This window comes from Macaca nemestrina, chromosome 14, assembly GCF_043159975.1.
Source record: "Macaca nemestrina isolate mMacNem1 chromosome 14, mMacNem.hap1, whole genome shotgun sequence".
Taxonomy (NCBI): Eukaryota; Metazoa; Chordata; class Mammalia; order Primates; family Cercopithecidae; genus Macaca; species Macaca nemestrina.
The window spans coordinates 107,548,059-107,570,498 of NC_092138.1; the positions used below are offsets into that span (position 1 = coordinate 107,548,059).

A 22,440-nucleotide genomic window follows, 5' to 3' on the forward strand; every position below is an offset into this window, starting at 1 on the left:
TGGTAGGGGTTGCTTATAGGACTGTGTTGGAACGGATTCTGAGGTGGCTGATGAACAACATCTAAAGGAAAGAGGAGAAGGGTATCACAGTACATGGACATCTATCTCCAGACACTAGGGGTGGGAGAAGAGCAAGAATATGCACAAGTTTAGGAACTGGCCAACTAGAAGTAATCACTTCCTTTGTGCAGTTGAGTTATTTTTTCTTTATATATATATATTTGAGACAGGGTCTTGCTTTGTTACTCAGGCTGGAGTACAATGGCACGATCCTAGCTCAATGCAGCTTTGAACTCCTGGGTTCAAGGGATCCTCCTGCCTCAGCCTCCTAAGTAGCTAAGACCACAGGTATGCATCACCACACCCAGCTAAAGTTTTTAAATGTTTTGTAGAGACAGGGTTTTGTCATTTTGTCCAGACTGGTCTTGAATTCCTGGCCTCTAGCAATCCTCCCACTTTGGCCTCCCAAAGTGCTGGGATTACAGATGTGAGCCATCCTGCCTGGGCTGGGGGTGAATTATTAGTGATACCTGTGGACTGGCACCTGTGGTATGCGATTGGATCTGGCATATGGGACTGGGTTTCTGCCTCAGTTCTCCTGGAACTCTCCGTATATCTGATGCCTGAGGTGTGGGAGAATTAGCACTAAGTAATAGCTATGTACCTCTCAACACAGTGGTTTACATAAACCACGTTCTTCCAAACTCCTCCAAGCCTCAGTTTTCTCAGTCATGAAGTGGGAACAACAATATCAATGTGCTGTGTGGATTAAATGAGGTTATCACGGAGAGAGCTCTTGGTGTATTGTAAGTTGTCATAGTTCCACAGAGAATTAGCACAATGATTTGCACCCAAGTCACAGTAGTTAGGCTCAAGACTCAGCCTCAGACAGTCTTGGATTCTTTTTTTTTTTTTTTTTTTTTTGAGACGGAGTCTCGCTCTGTAGCCCAGGCTGGAGTGCAGTGGCCGGATCTCAGCTCACTGCAAGCTCCGCCTCCCGGGTTCATGCCATTCTCCGGCCTCAGCCTCCCGAGTAGCTGGGACTACAGGCGCCCGCCACCTCGCCCGGCTAGTTTTTTGTATTTCTTAGTAGAGACGGGGTTTCACCGTGTTATCCAGGATGGTCTCGATCTCCTGACCTCGTGATCCACCCGTCTCGGCCTCCCAAAGTGCTGGGATTACAGGCTTGAGCCACCGCGCCCGGCCCAGTCTTGGATTCTTAATCCAGCTTGATGATTTACTAGATTTTTCCTACTCCCCAGTTTCATCATATAAAAAATGGTGACAAAATCAGTACTATCTAATAATAGTGCTTTGATTTCAGGTGCCAGTGCATGCAAAGAGAACGATTAGCAAAGTGCGTGGCACACAGTAAGCACTTGATAATAACTGCTTTGTAAAAATTCTATTTCTTATTACAGTTATTTTAAAAGATGAGAACTGTGTCATATGTTTCATTAAAGGAGTTTTTCGGCCATAGAAAAGCCTGGTGGAGGCCAGGCACGGTGGCTCACGCCTGTAATCCTAGCACTTTGGGAGGCCATGGTGGGTGGATCACCTGAGGTCAAGAGTTCGAGACCAGCCTGACCAACATAGTGAAACCCCGTCTCTACTAAAAACACAAAAATTAGCTGAGTGTGGTGGTGCATGCCTATAATCCCAGCTACTTGGGAGGCTGAGGCAGGAGAATTGCTTGAACCCGGGAGGCGGAGGTTGCAGTGAGCCGAGACTGCACCATTGCACTCCAGCCTGGGCAACAAGAGCGAAACTCCATCTCAGAAAAAAAAAAACAAAAAACAAAAAAAAGTCTGGTGGAAAACTGATTTAAGTTTGGGTCTTGCAGGTCAAAATTTGAGCCTCTCATCCCGACTTTCTCAGAAACAAATGGAACAGTGACCACTACCACCCCATCAGAAGACAAGCAACTGTGGTGGCACTGCAGAGCCAGGGGATTCCAATCCTCAGCTGCGGCTCTTACTACCGCTAATTCAGCGTGGACAAGTGGTTTTCTGTGGAATCAGCAGGGAGGCTGGGCAAATGCCACACACACTCACTTTCCACTTAAAAGATGTTGCCACAGGGACCAAGTGAAATCTCTCTTCTGATTGACACAGGATGGACAGGTGGAGGCGACCATCCATCAGTGTCAGGAAGGACCTGAAGAACCTGGCTAGTCAGGTGAAATAAAATAAATTATTTACCCATCTCAGAATCCAGCTGCTCACTTGAATACTCATACAGGGTGTGCTGTTTGCCTCCCTACTCTTGGCAGTAGAATGTTTCAGGAAGAAAGAATTTCTGGATTGCTAGGTGTGGGTTTTGTTGCTGTCAGAATGTGACAGTGACACCTGCTTTGTAAGGAGGGAGAGAGGGTCTTCAATTACATACCTGTGTAATCTACGTAGGATGGGAAAATGGGTTTATTCAGTGCATGATATAATACTCATGGGCAGTTTGTCTGATTGTCACAAAATTCCTTAGGACTAATTAATGAAATTTCTGGTTATAATGATAAAGACTGAACTTTGATGACAGAAACAAATGTTTTGACATCATCTCTTTTAGAAGCCCCTCTGAGATGCGACTTTACACCAGAGGGCGCCATGTGTGCCACTGGAAGCGTTCAGAAGCGATGCCCCAGCCTCCAGTCGCCTCACTTCCAACAACCAGGGAGATACTTGTATGACTGTCATCATTCATGTCTACCTGACAAGTCTCCATTGTGGTCACAAGTGGAACTTTGCCAGGAGAGCCACCCCATAATCTAAGTGATCTGGTTTAATACTTTCAAGATGGTGGACCTGGAGAGAGGGCAATAGGCAAAATAAATAATAATGACAATGATAAAACACTACGGGAAGCTACCACTTAGAATATGCTTCTATAGGCCAGACACTTTCATAGATTGTTAAAAGGTAAATATTATTATCCCCATTTCACACATGGCAAAAACTAAGATTGAAAAGGGAAAAGACTCGTCCAGGTGACACTGCAGGTAAGTGGCAAGGCTGGGATTCGAACTCAGTGCTGACTGACTGCAGAGCTTGGGCTCCTCCCACAGAGCCTTTTGTGGACTTTTCCCTTTGAAATAATTTACAAGTCAGGCTCTAATGTATTAAAGTTTGTCTTTTTTGCCTTTGGAAAAAAGTGGGGAAAGAAGCCCACGATCTTGGTTATGATTCCAAGACGGCGCTGTTCACAATGGGGAATGAGCAGGGATGGATCTGCTCATGATGCTCACCTGGGACCTTGCTTTGGCGCTGTGTCTTGACCACAGTTGGGATACTTATTGGACTTCTTTTTTTCCTTTGAGACAGAGCCTAACACTGTTGCCCAGGCTGGAGTGTAATGGCGTGATGACAGCTCACTGCAGCCTTGATCTCCCAGGCTCAAGCGATCCTCCCACCTTAGCCTCCTGAGTAGCTGGGACTACAGGCAGGCACCACCACACCTGGCTATTTTTGTATTTTTTGTAGAGATGGAGTCTCACCATGTTGCCCAGGCTGGTCCTGAACTCCTGAGCTCAAGTGATCAGCCCACCTTTGTCACCCAAAGTGCTGGGATTACAGATGTGAGCCACGGCACCCAGCCTACTTATTGGCTTCTTAAAAGTAGGCCCATTCAGAAAAAGCAGACCCTTTGCTATTGGGCAAGTACTGCAGCTAAACACAAACTGGATGTTTGAGTGGCATTCTTACTTTCACAAACTGAAAGTGTGGCCAGGTGTGGTGGATCATGTGAGGTCAGGAGTTCGAGACCAGCCTGGCCAACATGGTGAAACCCCGTTTCTACTAAAAATACAAAAAAATTAGCTGGGCATCATGGGCGCCTGTAATCCCAGCTACTAGGGAGGCTGATGCAGGAGAGTTGCTTGAACCCAGGAGGCAGGGGCTGCAGTGAGCCAAGATCATGTCACTGCACTCTAGCCTGGGCAACAAAGGCAAAACTCTGTCAAAAAAAAAAGAAAAAAAAAAAAAAGAACGAAGAAAGAAAGTGTACATACAGAAAAAGTGCACAAATCATGAGTATATATACCATGACTTTTCCACAAAGTCTACAGACCCATGTAATCAGCACCCAGATCAGGAAGCAGACCCTTTCCAGCTTCCCAGAAGCCCCTCTGCAGCCACTACTACCATCCTACCCCTGGAATAACCAGTATCATTACTTCCTACATAAGATTATTTCCTTGTATTTGTGAATGTCATATAAATGGAATCATATAGTATGTACTCTTTTATTTATTTTTGAAAACTGACTTCTTTATCAGTCTTACGTTCATTTCTGAAATACAGTAGGAAAAATATCCCCAGGAGGAACACTGAACGACTTTATGATTTACGAATCAACACTAAATAAGCAATTTTACCACTTTAAATATTTAAGGTTTTTGTGAGGAAGAAGAGCTACAGTAAGTCCTCACTTACTGTCATTCATAGGTTCTTGGAAACTTCAACTTTAAGTGAAATGATGTACATCATTTTATTCAATGTTGTTTTGTTATAATGTTGATAAGGGAAAAAAATCAGTTTTGTTATATGTCATTTCACTTAAAGTTACAGTTTCCAAGAATCTATTGAGGACATTAGTTGAGGACTTAATGCAGAGGGGAAAAAAAGGTGGTGTCTGTTTTGGTTCGAAGTTACTGAGTGCTGCCTCATCTGATCAGCCTGCTAGAATCATCATCATCTTAGCAGCTAATGCTCACTAGGCACCTGCTAGAGGCCAGGCGCCTTTCTAAGTTCTCTGCACGTGCTGCGGCATTTCATCCTCATAGTTAAAAAATTATCTTTATTTTTACAGATAAGGACACTGGGGCTCTGCTCCATTTGCCAGTGGTGCTACAGCTAATAAATCAGCAAGGTTTGCACCTGGGCCTCCGACTCCGGAGTGCGCCCTCTGAGCGCTGTACTCTACTGTCTCCCAACTAACAGCTCTCACATAGGGAAGTTTACAACCGCAGGCCCCGTACTCAGTGCTTTACATGTCGGATTTCACTTGTTCCCTATAGCAACCCTCAGTCATTGGTACTACTGATATTCCCATTCAAGCAGGATAGAATTGAGGCTCAGAAAGATTAAGATACTTGCTTAAGGTTACATGGCTGTCTATTGATAGAGCATTTAACAAATTTAAGCCATTTGTGATTCTCTTGCCCATCTCTTAATCACTAAGTTGGGTAGGAACATGTGAGGAGATTTTTGAGGCCTCTCATGAGTTATCCAGGTTCAAACTAATGCCAACATTGGACAATATTTTATTATGACAAACATACAAAGCATTTGTGAGAAACATGAAATAAATGAACCTTGGAGTTAAAAGGAGACGTAGGAAGGGGTGGTGTGGCAGAGACAGGGTGCAGCTCAGCTCCCTGACTGGGTGAGCCTGGCATGACTACCCATTCTTCCTCTCCCTTGGCCATTATATGGGAGACCCGTTATTAGGGAGCAGGTGCACCTGAGTTGGTTGGACCAGGGTTTGCTCCTGGCACCACCACCTACCCACTGTGTGAGTTGGGCATGAAACTTGACTGCTCTGTACCTCATTTACCCCCCCTGTTAGAAGGGGACAGTAAGAATACCCCACCTTTTAGGTAGTTAAGTAGTACATGTAAAGCACTTAACACAGTGACTAATACATAGCAGATACCTATAAAAGGCAGCCATGATGATGATGATGATGATGTACTATGATGTATTAATAGTATGTTGCTTACTATGACACTTTTCCTATTTCTGTTCGGTTTAAGTCAAAACAGAAATTTAGCACATAATTAGAACAAATTAATCCCAAATATTAGTTGAAAGTTCCAAATTATATGATGAAGATCCAAATATACCTTCTGAGATCATTAAAAAGCTTCCTGAATAAAGGCCTGAATGAATAAGCAATGAGTTACTGAGTAAGAATAGGCAGGTGGCACCGTCACAAAGCAGTTCTAAGGATAGCAGGCAAGAGAATTACAGAATGAAAAGAATTATGGAACTTCATTGAAGTCAATCAGTTTGAAAAGAGTCTCAAGTTAGTTCTACTTCGAATCTTCTGCTTCATAAAAAAGAAGACAAGACAGAGCACTCAAGTGGGAAAAAGGATGTACTTCAAATTTCATTGTTTAAACATTTTCTCAGAAAACAAATTACCTTTAGTCATTCAGGTCACATAAAAGTTGTATGTTGTTTCTTTCCCCATTTCTACATTGACTGCTGACATGACAAGCCAGCTCATCATCTGCTCACGCACTTACCTAGCTGTACGTCGGTTGTGAATCGCAGTCTGTGGATCATGCTGACTTTGAATGACTTGTAATGGTGGCTGCTAAGCATATCTTGTACTGTGGCTATGTCAATTTGTGAATCCTCCTCAAAAACCCCGTCTGCCCTTGAACCTGGGGAGGAAAAGGCAGTTTAACACATAAAGATACATGAGGCTTGGCAAATGGTGTCTGCTTAAAATGCTTTGGGATAAATTAAAATAATATGGGTTATTTAATTTGGAGAAGAAAAGGCTGAGTGATGACTTAATAATGCCATTCCAGTAAACAGAGAATGGTAACATATTAATCACCCAACAATTAATTCCACAAACACTATGGCAGGTCCTTGGCTGGGCAGCAGGGATACAAGGATAGAAAAATTCCTGCTTGCTCTCAGCAGGAAGCTCAGTCCACAAGAGTGAGTCAAAACCACAAAAGCATGGGTGGTGTTAGCCGTATCACGCTTCTTGTTTTTTTTCAAACGTGATTTTCCTAATCACAAAAGTAATCCACATTCCTTGAAGAATCTCTGTCCTTTCCAAGATTCCCAAACCGTTTTCTTTACTGCCTCTCGCCCTGTGCCCCACAGCCTCCACTGGCTCGGGGGCACCTGCTGGTGCTTGGGTGTGACAGCCTCATCACTGGCCTCCTGGTCACCAGGCTCCCCCTCTGCAGTCCAGCGGTCACAGACTTTCTGATCCGTTTTTCTAAAGGTTGGATCATTGATTCATTCACCAAATGCTCAGAGAGCACCCTGTGCATGCTGAGCACTCTGATATGTGATACTGGAGACAGATAAGAAGCCTGGCGCTCAAAAATCTTCCCTGGCTCCATGGCCTCCTGAATGAAGAACACGTTTTTTTAGCCAGACAATCACAGCAGCCCATAATGTGCCTGAAACATACTAATATTCTTCTCACTTCTCACATACGCCTTCTCTCAGCCCTCTCAAACCCCTCAGACTGCACAGTGCTTCAGGGTTTTAAATTCTGGGCCTTTACTCACATGCTGCCCTTGCCCTAGAACAGCCCTCCCATCCTTACCCAGACCTGTAGAAATCCCCCCACCCCTCCCTAGGCTAGCTCAAACTCTATCTATCCCATGAAATCTTTTCTGATGGTCCTTACTGGCAATGAATTCCATAAAAGTTGGCTTATACTGGACCCTGGAGCCTGACAGTTGTGGCTGCAACTCCTGGCTCTGCCTCTAATTTGCTGTATGATCTTGGGCAAGTGACTTTATCTCTCTGAATTTCAGTTTTTGCCATTCACATCAAAATTTAGGTAAAGAATACATATGCTTCAAAAGAGCGGTGACTATTTTTCTTCTAGCATCAGACTGGATTATATTCAGCCTTGCACTAGAATTGCTTAGTGGTTGCTCTGTCCTAATTTGGAAGCTCTGTGAAGGTCAGGAAAGTTTCTTACTCATCTTTATATCTTCTGCAAGCAGTAAAGGTAACTGGAATGCTCTCACTAAATTTTGCTAAATAAATACTAGCTAGTATATATGAGTGCCTACCATGTGCCAGGCTTGGTGTGAAGCATTTCACACGTTACTGCATTGAAGGTCTTATAATTTTCCGTATTACAGATGAGAACTCTGAGGCTTTGGGAGGCTGCCACATGCTATGGTTACATTAAGCAAAGTTAAACTATCTCTTGGTCCCTGGGCTTTGAAATGTGGACTTCTGCAGGTGCAGCTGCTGGTGCCATCACCAGTGCAGGGGGTAGAGTGGGTTGGGAGGAGAGAAGCCTATCTTGCAGAGGCTGACCAGAGTAGGGTGCTCTAGGCCTCATGTTGAGCACTCAGAGACGGTTCCACAGGGAAACCCAGAGAGAACTCTTTGGGATGGAGCTGGGAGAATGGAAAACTCTAGATTTGGGTATAAAACTGGAAAATTTTGTGACCAACTGGTAGCCTGACAATGATATGCTTTTCCTTCCCACAGTTACTGTTTACAGGGCAAGTATTTTAAGTCAAAGATGGTGTCCGATGCTTTCACAGTGAACTCATTTATTAGGAAATTTGTGTTCTATTTGCAAACACCACAGTAATTCCCAACCTGGACCATCCCAGCGCCCACAATAGTGCTTTCCTTCAGTAAGGACGAGGCCTCGCCCTTCACTAAGTGCTTCTGGCAGAATCCCATCTCAAAGTATCTTGCACATGCTGTCCTCCTCTCTGCCCAGGTCACCCTTCTCCCCATCTCACTCTCTCCCAGCCCCTCCCTGTTTTCCTCCTGAAGAGCAGAGCACCAGTGATACTCCAGGGAAGCCTTCTCTGGCTGCAAGCCCCCGACACTAGTTTGGTTCCTTCTGTCCCCGTACCCTGCATTTTCCTTCAGAACAGTTATCACAAGGAGTAATTGCCAGTCTCTGCCATTAGACTGTAAACCCCAAGAGCACAGGGACTGCTTTCTCATCACTGCAACTCAGACACTGCAACTCAGACACTGCTGGTGCTACCACTCAGAGGATAAAGCAAGAGTTCAAAAACATGTGCTGAATACCAGCTGCCACGTCCACAGGAAGGTGAGGGTCAGAGAGACAGAGTGACTTCACCAACATCACACCTCCAGGACACTGCAGAGCTTCACTCCACATCTGCAAGGGCCACTGGGTAGCCTGTTTCCTTTCTTTGCAGTGCCTATGGTTTTGGACAGAGATGCCATGATCCTGATTACCACTCTCTCCTGGGTAATATCCACATCCCAAACTGAGAGGCTGGCTAGGATTTGGAGTTTAGAATAATCATTCACTTTTTCCAGTCTTCATTTTTACTGAAACATAACTGTCAAAACATGTTTTATTTCTATTTTAGAACTTCTTATACATGAGAATTACAGAGTATTTTGGTAAAATATTAAAATCATTTAATGTTTTAAAAATCATTTCAAGTCATCTTTTCTGAGAAAATGCTATTATTAGATACAACTTAGCTCTGAGCTCAAGAAATTGTTTGCTTTATTAATTAGTGTTTTCTAAATATTGCAGGTATTTGATTTGGAAAGAGGTAACAGCTCATTATGCTAAAATGCCAATTACTAAAAAAAAAAAACCCACACTTAAGATTTTTACATTTTATGATGTTGGATTAAAACCAATTTAAAAATTACTATAACGTGACATATAATTTTTTACTGAGCAATTTCAATGCCAGCTGCTAATAAAGCATCTTAGCTATAAATGATAATTCAGATGCTTTTAGATAAAGTGGTGCATAAATATGGCTGGAAATTGATTTAGCTTCTTACAGAAGCTACTGAAGAATGACATATTTTGTTTAATACACCAGCTAATGTAGTCCTAAAAGCTCAAACAAGTGCCAGTTTTCACTCCTAAATTTGCTGTGGGAGATTAATGAAAACTTTATATTTTGCTGAAATGTTAATAATGGGCAGATGAGATGATAGGATTTTAGTAGAGGTCTTAAAGCTATGAAATAACCAGCAAGGCTTGTCAATACCCTTGTATTAATTTTGTACAAGACTTACATAGCTGGCTTCTTGCATTGACCTTCTACTATCTGATAGTGTAAATTCATATCCCATTTGAGGACTTAAGTCCCCCGGGTACCTGGAGGAGTTCTGAGCCTTGCCCCAGCCGACAAGGGGCATGTTTGCATTTATGATCAGAAGGACAACAGCACCTGAAGGAGTGGGGAAGGAATAGTCCTGTACTCGCCTCCAGTTCATGCTGCTCACTCCAAAGGAGGTTATCTGATGAACGGGATCAACTGTTGGTTTTGGAGTTCCAGGGTTCTTTCTTTCTTTCTTTTTTTGAGACAGAGTTTCGCTCTTGTTGCCCAGGCTGGAGTGCAATCATGAGATCTTGGCTCACTGCAACCTCCACCTCCTGGGTTCCAGCGATTCTCCTGCCTCAGCCTCCCGAGTAGCTGAGATTACAGGCGTGAGCCACCATGCCTGGCTAATTTTTTGTATTTTTACTAGAGATGGGGTTTCACCATGTTGGCCAGGCTGGTCTCCAACTCCTGACCTCAGGTGATCCACCTGCCTCGGCCTCCCAAAGTGCTAGGATTACAGGCGTGAGCCACTGTGCCCGGCCTCCAGTGTCATTTCTCAAAGTAGGCTCAGGAGTACCACTTGTTGGAGGGGTCAGGTCTATTGTACATGCAATGTGCAACCACTTCTCTCCCTATGCCAGGAGTATGCTAGACTGTGGGGGACACTGGTGAAGATAAAGCAGGGTTCCTGATCTGCAGGAGCTTACAAATTAGCTATAGGCCACAAAATAGTACAAGGTAGAAAGAAGGGCCTAATAAATGGTGTCCGCAATAGACACTTGATCTAAAGACAAACACCTGAAGCAAAGCATTCATTATTCCAAAAGCATATTTTTTGGACCAGATAAGTTCTATGACTTTGCATGTATACATTTACTGCTTGTACCCTTCTGGAAAGGAATGAGCCCAACCACACATGAAAGATGAAAGATGCTTGACATTGTACCATCTGCATATTAAAATTACTCTACTATAAACTTCACATTAAAAAGTCCACTTCTGTTCAAGAGAAGACTTTTTTTTTTTTTTTTGATACGGAGTCTCGCTCTGTCGCCCAGGCTGGAGTGCAGTGGCACAATCTTGGCTCACTGTAAGCTCCGCCTCCCGGGTTCACACCATTCTCCTGCATCAGCCTCCCGAGTAGTAGCTGGGACTACAGGCGCCTGCCACCAAGCCCGGCTAATATTTTTTGTATTTTTAGTAGAGACGAGGTTTCACTGTGTTAGCCAGGATGGTCTCGATCGCCTGACCTCGTGATCCGCCCGCCTCGGCCTCCCAAAGTGCTGGGATTACAGGCATGAGCCACTGCGCCCGGCCGAGAAGACATTTTTAGCAACTCAAAGTGAAAAGTAGAGAGAACCAGAACATCTTAAAAATAAACATACTGAAAAAACAAAAACTACTGTCTGTTAATTTAATTTAAATATAACCCGTTGGTATTTTGTTAAATTAGCAATTAAAAAGGTCACAAGCAATTAAATGAAACAAAAGCCACACTGTGTTCATCTACATTAATGCTGAACTGGGTCTCCTCGTGAATGACAAGATAAATTGTTATGGTGCCTTCAAAGACTTCACAATGTATTTTGTCAAAGTCGGGAGTGTTAATGTCTCTATATGCCATGGATTACCATAATGTATTGTGTCAAAATGCTCAAGCTGCAATAACTCAAAGATGTATTGTGATAGATCAAATTTTGGGGTGGGGCCTAATAGTGACTTGAGCACCACAGCTCAAATGGGCTGACAAGGCTCCAGAAGAATGACAATCACAAGGTAGGAAGGTACGGAGGACAAGCAGAAAACCCAGGAAGGGAAGGAGCTTAATTCTTGGGAGTACAAAATCAGGAAAGGGGAACTGAGGAATGAGGCCTGGCACCTGTCTTCAGTGAAGAATGGCAAAAAGAGGCCACGACAGGCAAAGGGAAGCAGAGAGGAGTTGAGGAAGAAGGCAGGTGGAGTCTAGGGCCTGCAGCCAAGAAAGAGAAGGTGCTGTGAGGCAGCCAAGGGCTGGGAGGCAGCCTTGGGGCTTAATAACATTAGAAAGAACATGGAATATAAGAGTTCAGAGATAGAGATTCAAACTCTCACTCAAAGTGTCAAGACTGGGTCAAAACCTTGCCCAGGGTTCCACTGTTAGGAAAGGTGAAACCGGGACAGATCTGTTGGATTCTGGAGTCCACGTGCCTTCTTTCCCTTCCCTCAAGTGGCTAAAGGCTGTTCCTGTCCTGCCTACCTCACCACGCTCCTACAGCAACAGCACTATAATAGACTGTTGAGTTGCAAAACTGTAAACTCTAAATCGACCTATGGTGGTGGTGGTGGGGAATTCCCAAGTCCCCTTCAGGGTCCATAATTGTAATACTATTTTTGTAACAACAGCAAGGCATGACTTACTTTTTTCATGTCCATTCTCTTACAAGTGCACAAAGGAATAAAAAGCTCGGCTGCGCGCAGTGGCTCGTGCCTGTAATCCCACCACTTTGGGAGGCCGAGGCGGGTGGATCACCTGAGGTCAAGAGTTTGAGCACCAGCCTGACCAACATGGTGAAACCCTGTCTCTACTAAAAATGCAAAATTAGCTGGGTGTGGTGGCACATGCCTGTAATATCAGCTACTTGGGAGGCTGAGGCAGGAGAACTGCTTACACCCGGGAGGCGGAGGTTGCAGTGAACCAAGATTAATGCCATTGCACTCCAGCCTGGGCAACAAGAACGAAATTCAGTCTCAAAAGACAAAACAAAACAAACAAACAAAAAAACAAGAACCAAACAAAAAAAGAAACCATTTGAGTTTTGGTATAGTAACAAAAATTAATACCCACAATTATCTGAAAAGGCTATTGAAATATTCTTCCCTTTTTCAACAACATATCTGGGTCAGGCCAAATTTTCTTCATATACTTTAACCAAAGCAATGTATTGTAGCAGACTGAACTCAGAGGCAGATATGAAAATCCAGGTGTCTTCTATAAGCCCAGACACTACAGAAATTTGCAATAAGATAAAATAACGACACTCTTTTCACTAAAAATTTTAGGCCTGGCTGGGTGCAGTGGCTCATGCCTGTAATCCCAGCACTTTGGGAGGCTGAGGTGGGCAGATCACTTGAGGTCAGGAATTTGAGAACACCCTGGCCAACATGGTAAAACCTCATCTCTATAAAAATACAAAAAATTAGCTGGGGATGGTGGCACATGCCTATAATCTCAGCTACTCTAGAGGCTGAGGCAGGAGAATCGCGTGAACCCAGTAGGCGGAGATTGCAGTGAAAGCTGAGATTGCACCACTGCACTCCAGCTTGGGTGATAGAGCAAGAATCCGTCTCAAAAAAAAAAAAAAAAAAAAAAGAAAATTTCAGGCCAGGTGCGGTGGCTTATGCCTATAATCCCAGCACTTTGGGAGGCTGAGGTAGGTGGATTGCTTGAGTCTAGGAGTTTGAGACCAACCTGTGCAACATGGCAAAACTCTGTCTCTACAAAAAATACAAAAATTAGCTGGTTGTGGTGGCGGGTGCCTGTGGTTCCAGTTACTGAGGAGGATGAAGTGGGATGATCACTTGAGCCCAGGAGGTTGAGGCTACAGTGTGCTGTGATCACGCCACTGCACTCTAGCCTGGGCAACAGAGTGAGATGATCACGCCACTGCACTCTAGCCTGGGCAACAGAGTGAGACCCTGTCTCAGAATTTTTTTTTTTTTTTTTTTTTGAGACGGAGTCTTGCTCTGTGCCCCAGGCTGGAGTGCAGTAGCGCGATCTCGGCTCACTGCAAGCTCCGCCCCCCCGGGTTCACGCCATTCTCCTGCCTCAGCCTCCCGAGTAGCTGGGACTACAGGCACCCGCCACCTCGCCCGGCTAATTTTCTTGTATTTTTAGTAGAGACGGGGTTTCACCGTGTTAGCCAGGATGGTCTCGATCTCCTGACCTCGTGATCCGCCCGTCTCGGCCTCCCAAAGTGCTGGGATTACAGGCTTGAGCCACCGCTCCCGGCCAGAAAAAATTTTTTTAAAAGAAATAATAATTACTTTTCATAAAATTTGTCATTTGGGCCAGGCATGGTGGCTCACCCCTATAATCCCAGCACTTTTGGAGGCCAAGGCGGGTGAATTACTTGAGTTCAGGAGTTTAAAACCAGCCTGGGCAACATGGCAAAACTGCATCTCTACAAAAAATACAAAAAAAAAAAAAAGTAGCCAGGCTTGGCGGTGTGCTCCTATGGGCCCAGCTACTGGAGAGGCTGAGGTGGGAGGATCGCTTGAGCCCAGGAGGTGGAGGTTGCAGTAAGCTGTGATTGTACTACTGCACTCTAGCCTTGTGACAGAGACAGACCCTATCTCAAAAAAAAAAAAAAAAAAACAAACCCAAAACATAAACAAAACTGTCATTAACATTAATGAAATTACTGTTTTTCTCAATAAACATTTTTAAATTAATCAATTTTTATTTTTAATACAATTGATATAACTCAATAAATAAAAGCTTGGCCAGGTGCAGTGCCTCACACCTGTAATACCAGCAGTTTGGGAAGCCAAAGCGGGAGCACTGTTTGAGGCCAGGAGTTCAAGAGCAGCCTGGGCAACATAGTGAGACTTTATCTCTACTGAAAGTTAAAAAAGAAAAAAAATCAGCTGGGCATGGTGGTGCACACCTGTAGTCCCAGCTGCTCGGAAGGTAGAGGTGAGAGGATCCCTTGAGCCCAGGAGTTTGAGGCTACAGTGAGCTGATTTGCCTCTGCATTCCATCCTGGGCGAGACCTGGCGACAGGGCAACACCTCGCCTCAAACAAAACAAAACAAAACAAAACAAAAGCTCTTTGGGGTCTTCAGTGACTTTTAAGAGTATAAAGAGGTCCTAAGACCAAAAAGTTTGAGAACTGCTGACTTTACTGGTTATAATGCCATGTTTTCATTGCCCCTGATATCTATTTGGACGATAATAATGGGAAACAAAAGTGCAGTTATAGCTGTGTATATGTGTTACAACCTGACAACAAACACAGCTGCAAAGTCTGCACACACATAAAAGCAACAGGTTTACTTTCAGGTGATCAGACCAAGGCTAATTATAAATATTGTTTTATAGTTTAAAAGTGTTTTCATATATGTGATTTAATTGGAACTGAGGGAGACACTTAGAGGTCAAACAAATAGGACTAATCATTAAATCAAAGCTCAGATGAACTCACTGTATGTTACCGGAAGATTCCTTGTATTCATAGATGCAAACTGCACAGGACTTTAACATTCATTTTACGGTTCAAGGAGTCTTACACAAAGTCTAAAAGGCCCCAATCTAGTTATAAATTAAAGCAACTTCAGTGTCTCTTCTCTATAAAGATCTATGCCAACTCTAGAACTCAATTGGAAGATCAATGGCCTCTGTTACATCCTCACCTGTGTCCATAGCACAATTCTGTCGACCGTTCCTTCCAGACTAGCAAACAGTTACTTAGCACCAGCCATATGCCAGGTGCTGTGCTAGTGCTTCCAGAACTTAGGGGGATGGCAGCATTCCCAGATGATGGGAAGGAGGACAGGAGGAACAGTATAGGAAAAAACATAAAGTCCACAAAGCATGAGGACATACACAGGGAACACCAAGTATTTGCCTTTGGCACAGGGTGTGAAGCGGAATGGTGGAAAAGAAAATGGTGGGGGTGGGAGTGGTTCTTCAAAAGTGGAGCAGTGTCTAGCTCAGGACCTGGCACACAATTAAGTAAAATAGTACAAGTGACTGACAGTGAGAAGTACATAAACCCTTTTCTGCTCCACTCTATCTTGAAGTCTTACTGCTACTCCCCACGCAGAAGCCCTGCTTCAGCCAAACTGGACTTTGCTCAGGTTCTACCATTTGGTCAGATGTCCTTTATGCTCTAAAATTTATATGCTTCAAGGTCTAGTCCAAATGGAACCTCCCCTGTCTCTCTCCTGAAGCGCTATAGCCCTTTGTTGAAGGTTCTTCTGATAAGTCTCTTACATGGTAAGTATCTGCACTCCCCTCTGGACAAGGAGCCTGAGGGCAGGAACATCCCATTCTATAAAGCACATGGTCACACAGTAGATGTTCAATAAATGCTGCTGATGGAACGAGTGAAGTTTGATGCAATACAGGTAAACCATTAACAGTACCTGAGGTCTGCACACCACCCCTTGTATTTATCTTGGCTAAGAGCACCTAACATACCTTTCCTAGTTTTCCATTCAGACTCGCCAACAGACTAGGTTTGTCGAGGACAGGGGTTCTGCCTGAACAACTGTGATGACGGCTAACACACCCTGAGTGCTTACCAAAGCATGCCAACACGATGCTCAGCATTTTGAAGACGTCATCTCATTTCATTTTTCCCAATGCCCCTTTAAGTTGGATATTATCCTCTTTTTACAGGTGAGAACAATGAGGCTCAGAATGTCATTCTGCTATGGTAGTCATACAAACAGTACAAGCTGGAGCTAGAAACTGAACCCAAGTCTAAATTCCAAAATTGCACCTTTAACCACCACATAACCTCCATGAATAAAAATGTTCTTCAGATGGGCTGGAAATGTGTAACTCCATAGGCTGTAATGGTATCTAACGAGAACACAGTCATGCCTGGCTGTGCCAGAGCAAAGGAATCAGGGATAAAACCTAACTATCCACTCCCTCGGTAAGACTCAAAGCTGGATGCATAAGTGAGTCACAGAGAAAACTCTTCCTTAGCATTCTGCATCCATCACATTTTTTTTCCAGAGGCCTTTTAAGTCCCCAAAGCCTCATAAGCCCAAAACTTCTCTTCTATTAAACACTTCCCTTTGGCTACTAGTCATTTTTGCTGGTCTCTAAAAAGCAATCAATAGGTGATATACTATAACACACACACACGTTCATGCCCCCCGCCTGCCCACCGCTCTGCAGTAATCTCTTTAAAGCCATCGGGATCACGCAGTAGGATATACCCTTCACTAGAATCTGCCATGCTACCACCGGGGTAGGGATCTTTGCTGTCAGTGCTTAATTGATTAAACTCTTGGAGCCACAGCCAGCCAGGCTGGAGGACTTTCCACATGGAGATTTCAGACCCCCTTCAATAAATCAAGGTAATCTTGTTTTATGAGGTAGTCAGAAAGAAACAGTTTCAGGTTTGTAGAATTTCGAAAAAGAGCAGATCATGGAAGGTGGGCCTACAAGGCTCTGCATCTTAGACCCTTGCCATCCCTCAGTCTCATCTTTCAGCTCACTCTCCCTCATTCCATTCCACTTATTCATTCCTAAATACCCCAAGCTCCTTCTCATCTCAAAGCTTTCAGATGAGCAGTCCCTTGGCCTGGAACATTCTTTTCTTACTCATTATTGGACTATCTCCTTTTTCTTTTGACTCAAGCCTTCTCTTATTCTTCTCACCTGCTCTGGTCCCCTGCTATGCACTCTTTTCTACCCTTTGTAGCACTGATCATAACTGTGGGCTCCATAACGTGGGGCTAAGTCTCAGCACAGTGGCTGGCCCAGAGGAGGGCTCAATCAATATTTGGGGAATGCATGAACAAGTATGTGTCCAAAGTGAATCCAATACCCTTTACAGGATGAAGCATGACCATTTAAGGGTCTGGACCAATGGTTCATCATGGGTTTACTTGGACAGAATTCCCATTATTTCCTCTTTCTTCAACATGTCTTTGTCCATGTTCAAAGCCCAGGAAAAGTAATGGGGTCTTCTCAGGAGCATGGCATTTTTGACAATTTACATGGCAAAATACCTAAGAACTGTAACATCTGATCAACACCAAGGTGTCCCTTTCCCTGACTTGAGAGTCAGAGAATGAGGGCACATCCGCTGGAAGAATCCCACCTCCCATTCAGAGTCACTGCAGAAATATCACCTGATGCATTACCAAGCCATTAGTCAGGACCTTCAGGGCGAATTCTGGGGCCAGGAGCCTATCAGAGGGATACAAATCTCCATGCCCTCACTTAGAGCCCAGACAGGGTTTGTGGCTCATCAAACATGCTTCCTTACTGCTCTAATGTACCAGTGTATCGCTTAATGAAAGTTCTTAATTGTAATTCAATTAATTACATACACAGAGTCCCCAATTACATTTTCCAATAAGACATTGGCTGTGGTACAGGTCTAAATGCACTTAAACCAATTTTAATATATTAAGACCAATTTCCCTTGAATACTAATTACTACCTAATGATAAAATGGAAAGGGCGGAACTTTTAGAGAAAGAAGAGAGTGAAAAATACAAATCATGTGGAACTTCTCAGCCCACACAGCACAGTTCAGACACTCACTACTGAAAAGTAGCTGTGGACAAGGCACAAGTTTGCTTCAAGACAGGTCAGCACAGTTTTTTGCCCCAGGTGTCAGCTATCTTTGGTGCTGGCCAATGCCCAGAGGGGCCTGTGGGAAGTCTAAGGGGCTAGAGGGAAAGAAAACAGGAATCACAGGGAGGGAAAGGGTCACCACACACATGCTCAGACTAGCTATGGTGTATGTGACGGTTGGCCTCTGAGTCTCAGGCAGAGATACTCAGTAATGGTGAACACTTGTATAGTGCACTGCGGTTCACTCTGCGCTTTTACTGTACACAATCTCATTGACTTGTTTCAATGGTTTAAGCCTCACAACAACTTTACAGGGTGGGGATTACCATCACATTTTGCAGCAGGAGAAATGAGGCCCACAAAGGAGGAGGACTTGTACAAGGTTACACAGTGGTGCCAAACTCCTGCCTTTACAGTGCCAACCAGCCCACATTAACCAGAGAGGAAGACGTGGACTCACAGGTATTCTTATGTGGCGAATAATGTTTCTGTTCCATTTAAATTCTAATAGCGTGCAGCCAACAGGGAGCTATTATGCAATATCGACTTGGATAAAAATCCTCACCCTACAGAAAATTCCTTATGGTAAAGACCTCCCCGCTAAAGCCAGACAGGTGACTGGCTTTCAGCAATAACTCAACCTAAAATATGTAAAACGAACATCACAAGTCACTTTCATTTGTAAATAAGAGTTTATTTGCATAATCATATTTTCTTGTGTATTTGAAGACTGCTATTGTGGTATAATAAAGGAGGTGTTTAAGTCACATGATAGAAATTGGAGAGATCAGTAATTTGTAACTGAAGGAGGCAAAGCCTCCAGAAGCAGCGCGGAACTACCAGGGAGTCTCCAGAGCTGGCAAAGAGCACACACAGGAGGAAGAATCAGCCCATTATAAATAAGCATCACAAAGAGGGTCGGAAGCACACCAGGATAAAGCTGATTTTCATCCTCTTTCTACAGCTGCTTCTTCCCTCTCTCCGTTTCTATTTAGTAGTGGTGGTAGTCCAACAAAGAAACCCCTACCCTTAAAGATGCTTATTCAAACCCAAGTTCTCCTTAAAAGCCATCTTGTACTTGGTCCAGTGAGAAGCCTGGTGATGTCAGGGGTTCAGGAGGCTCACTCTATCAGGGAGAAAGAGCCGGGCCTGGCCACAGACACCAGGATGAAGAGGGGACTCAGACCGGGTTCCTCTCCAGTGTGAGGGGTGGTCACAGTCCAGTGTGGGACTTGGCAAATCCATTTAGGGGAATCAGTGATCAGAGAGGAGTAAGGGTAGGAACAGTAACGAGCCCATGGAAGGGCAGTCAGGTAATCTGGGCAGCTCCTAGGAGTTGCCTCCTCTCCTGGGGCCTCAGGGAGAAAATTAAGGAGATAAAGGAAGGCTCTCAGACTAAGACCTCTGGATGTTCTTCCCTCCCATAGTCCACCCTCCTGGGTGACTACCTACCTGGTGAGTTGAGGCCCTTTCTCAGTATAACCTTAAAATTAGGAAATGAGAATTTCAATAAGGTGCTGAAATAATGGATGATCTTAAACATTCTGTGAATCTCCTTCAAAAGGAAAGAAGATCAAAGGAAGCTGAATTAATGTTTACAGAGCAACTGGTCTCTCTCTACAGCAACTTCTATTTAGGAAATACAATAATTAGATTCAGCTCTATTTTTTTTTTTTTTTTTGAGACTGAGTCTGGCTCTGTCGCCCAGGCTGGAGTGCAGTGGCCGGATCTCAGCTCACTGCAAGCTCCGCCTCCCGGGTTTACGCCATTCTCCTACCTCAGCCTTCCGAGTAGCTGGGACTACAGGCGCCCGCCACCTCGCCCGGCTAGTTTTTTGTATTTTTTAGTAGAGACGGGGTTTCACTGGGTTAGCCAGGATGGTCTCGATCTCCTGACCTCGTAATCCGCCCGTCTTGGCCTCCCAAAGTGCTGGGATTACAGGCTTGAGCCACAGCGCCCGGCCAGATTCAGCTCTTTCACCAGACTCAATGAATAAAAGACAGTTTTCCAGGCCTCTCATTACTGTTCATGTGATATTAGCAAATCACTTCACCCCTCTGCGCCTCAGTTTCCTCTTCTATAAAACAAAGATGATGACTACATGGCCGAAAAGGTTGTTACAATAAGAGCACTTATATCTCACTTAATTCTCACCAAATCCTTGTGAAAGATTCATTCGCCTCCATTTAAACATGAAATCAGAGATGACATAATTTGTCCACTGTCAGAGGCTGCAAGTGGTTCACCCAAGGTCTGCCTGATTCTAATGACTCTGCTTTAAGCACTATGAATGACAGACTAGTCAGGGATAAAACAGAAAGATGGTGTCTGACACTTTGTTCGTATTCCATAAAGCCAGTTTAATTTCAGGCTTATATTGGCCCTGATGATGGGAAATGCCACTCTCTCTCTTAAAGCTGTGGAAAGAGTAAGTTGGTTCAAGCAGCACCTTTCTTCTAAGGACCTGCTTAGACTACCTCCACGTGGCTGGTGGGAAAGGTCACTGGCAACATTTGGCAGACAAGGGAATTGAGGCTCAGTTTGGTGCCAGGATTTATACAGAAGCTCGGACAAGAATGGAAGTCTTGTAATGTTACATACTCCCCATAATGTACTTGGGCTTCCTTCTGGTATGATTCCAGCTTCTAGCAGGCAGTTGGCTGAAGGATATAGTAGATTATCCAACAAGAATCCAAACTGGAAAGCTCAAGGACTTTGGCTTGTCATTTTCTTATTTAGGCCAAGATCCAAGCACAAATGTTAGCTCTCAGTCCCTAGGCAGAAACTCTTGTCATATCCGCTTCCTTTGTAAGCTTCTCTCTCATAGCATATAAAGACAATTGTAATCGCCATTCTTAGGACTGAAAATTCAGGGTTTTTTTTTTTTTATCAATAATCTCAGAGTGGACTCTGGAATCAGAAAGCTGTCTTAAAATTTTGGTCTTATCACTTACTGGCTGGATAACTTCAAGCAAGTCATAACCTCTCTTCACAATGAGAATAGTATCTTGTAGGGTAGCCATGAAAATGGAAAGAGAAAGCATTTGCAAAATGCCTAGCACAATGCCTTACAATATTAGGCCCGAATACAAAATTTTTAAAAACACCCTTTCCTGCAGGACTAGGTACACAGAAAGGAAAATAAATAAAAAAGAAATAACAAAAAAACACTCACTGATGTGGTTGATATAAAATATTATGCCACTTCCCTCCTTGGAAGAAAAACTGAAAGGCTTCTATCCACCCTTATGGCAAACAGACTTCTCAATAAACACATGTTTTATCTACAAAGCATACACCCATTCTGGGACACCAAAAAATACTGCTGGAAAGTATCCTGTTTCTAAGTTCTCTGGTCTTAGGACACAGACTTACAGACCTGCCCTCTCCCCACTCTCCTTCCCTCTCCATTCTGGGTCACTCCCCTCTCATCAACATACATCTCCTCCAGGGCTCTGCCAGGTCTATGACTCCAAACCTCAACACCTGTGTCCCATCTGCTCTACTAGACACAGAATGCTGCTCTTCCATTATTTATTAATTACAGTTAACATTTATTGAGTACTTATTATGTGCTGTACTAAGAGCTGTATGATGATTAGAGCTTACTGAATCCTATCAATCTCATAAGGGCAGATAAACTACCCAAGAAAGGTTAAGTAAATTGCCCGAGGTCACACAGCTAGTAAGTGGCAAGGCCAGGATGTGAACTGAGGCAGTCTGGCTTGACAGCACATTCTCTTTAAGGACTGCATAATACATTATCAGAATTTAGTTCACATCTACAATGGCTTTAAGGATAGGGAGCCTGTTCTAATCAAACATATCAACAGAAATGAAAACAATTCTGCTTTTGGAATGTTTTTCTTTGCCTCAATCCACCTTAATAGGAAGCTACTGGAAAATAATGTAGTTCTTAGTTGGAATTCCTACTTAAAAAATCATTTTAAAAGCCTTTACAATAATAAATTGTTTTTATAATTTACTTCCATTTTACAAAGACTAGTTATGATTCCGTTGATTGTGATATTTGTAAGTGCTGGTAGGGCTTCTTTGATTAACACAATGATTTTGACTCAGAGTGTCAAAAAGTGATGGCAAGTATCTTGCAAATCCTTTAAGATGAGGATGCTGAGGCTCACAGAGATCACATAACTGAATTAAGACCATGTTCGTGTTCAGAAGTAGAGTGGGAACTACAGCCCAGATTTCAAGGCTTTATTCACCAACCCTCACAGCTTCTCTTTCCTAATATTAGAAAACAGGGCTTATCTTTTTTCAGAAAAACTAATTTGTGGCTGGGTGTGCTGGTTCACTCCTGTAATCCCAGCACTACGGGAGGCAGAAGCAAGCCTGG

At 43.7% G+C, this 22,440-nt stretch overlaps 1 protein-coding gene across 8 annotated transcripts in view; it reads right to left on the bottom strand.

Moving 5' to 3' along the window:
- LOC105463925 (MAPK associated protein 1) overlaps nucleotides 1-22,440 on the bottom strand; it is a 270,742-nt gene that overhangs the window by 38,348 nt on the left and 209,954 nt on the right. For all 8 annotated transcript variants that reach the window (XM_011711358.2, XM_011711357.3, XM_011711356.3 and 5 more), the window contains one exon: nucleotides 6,245-6,385. In XM_011711358.2, the coding sequence (XP_011709660.1) occupies nucleotides 6,245-6,385 (141 nt within the window). The remainder of the gene's footprint in view (nucleotides 1-6,244; nucleotides 6,386-22,440) is intronic.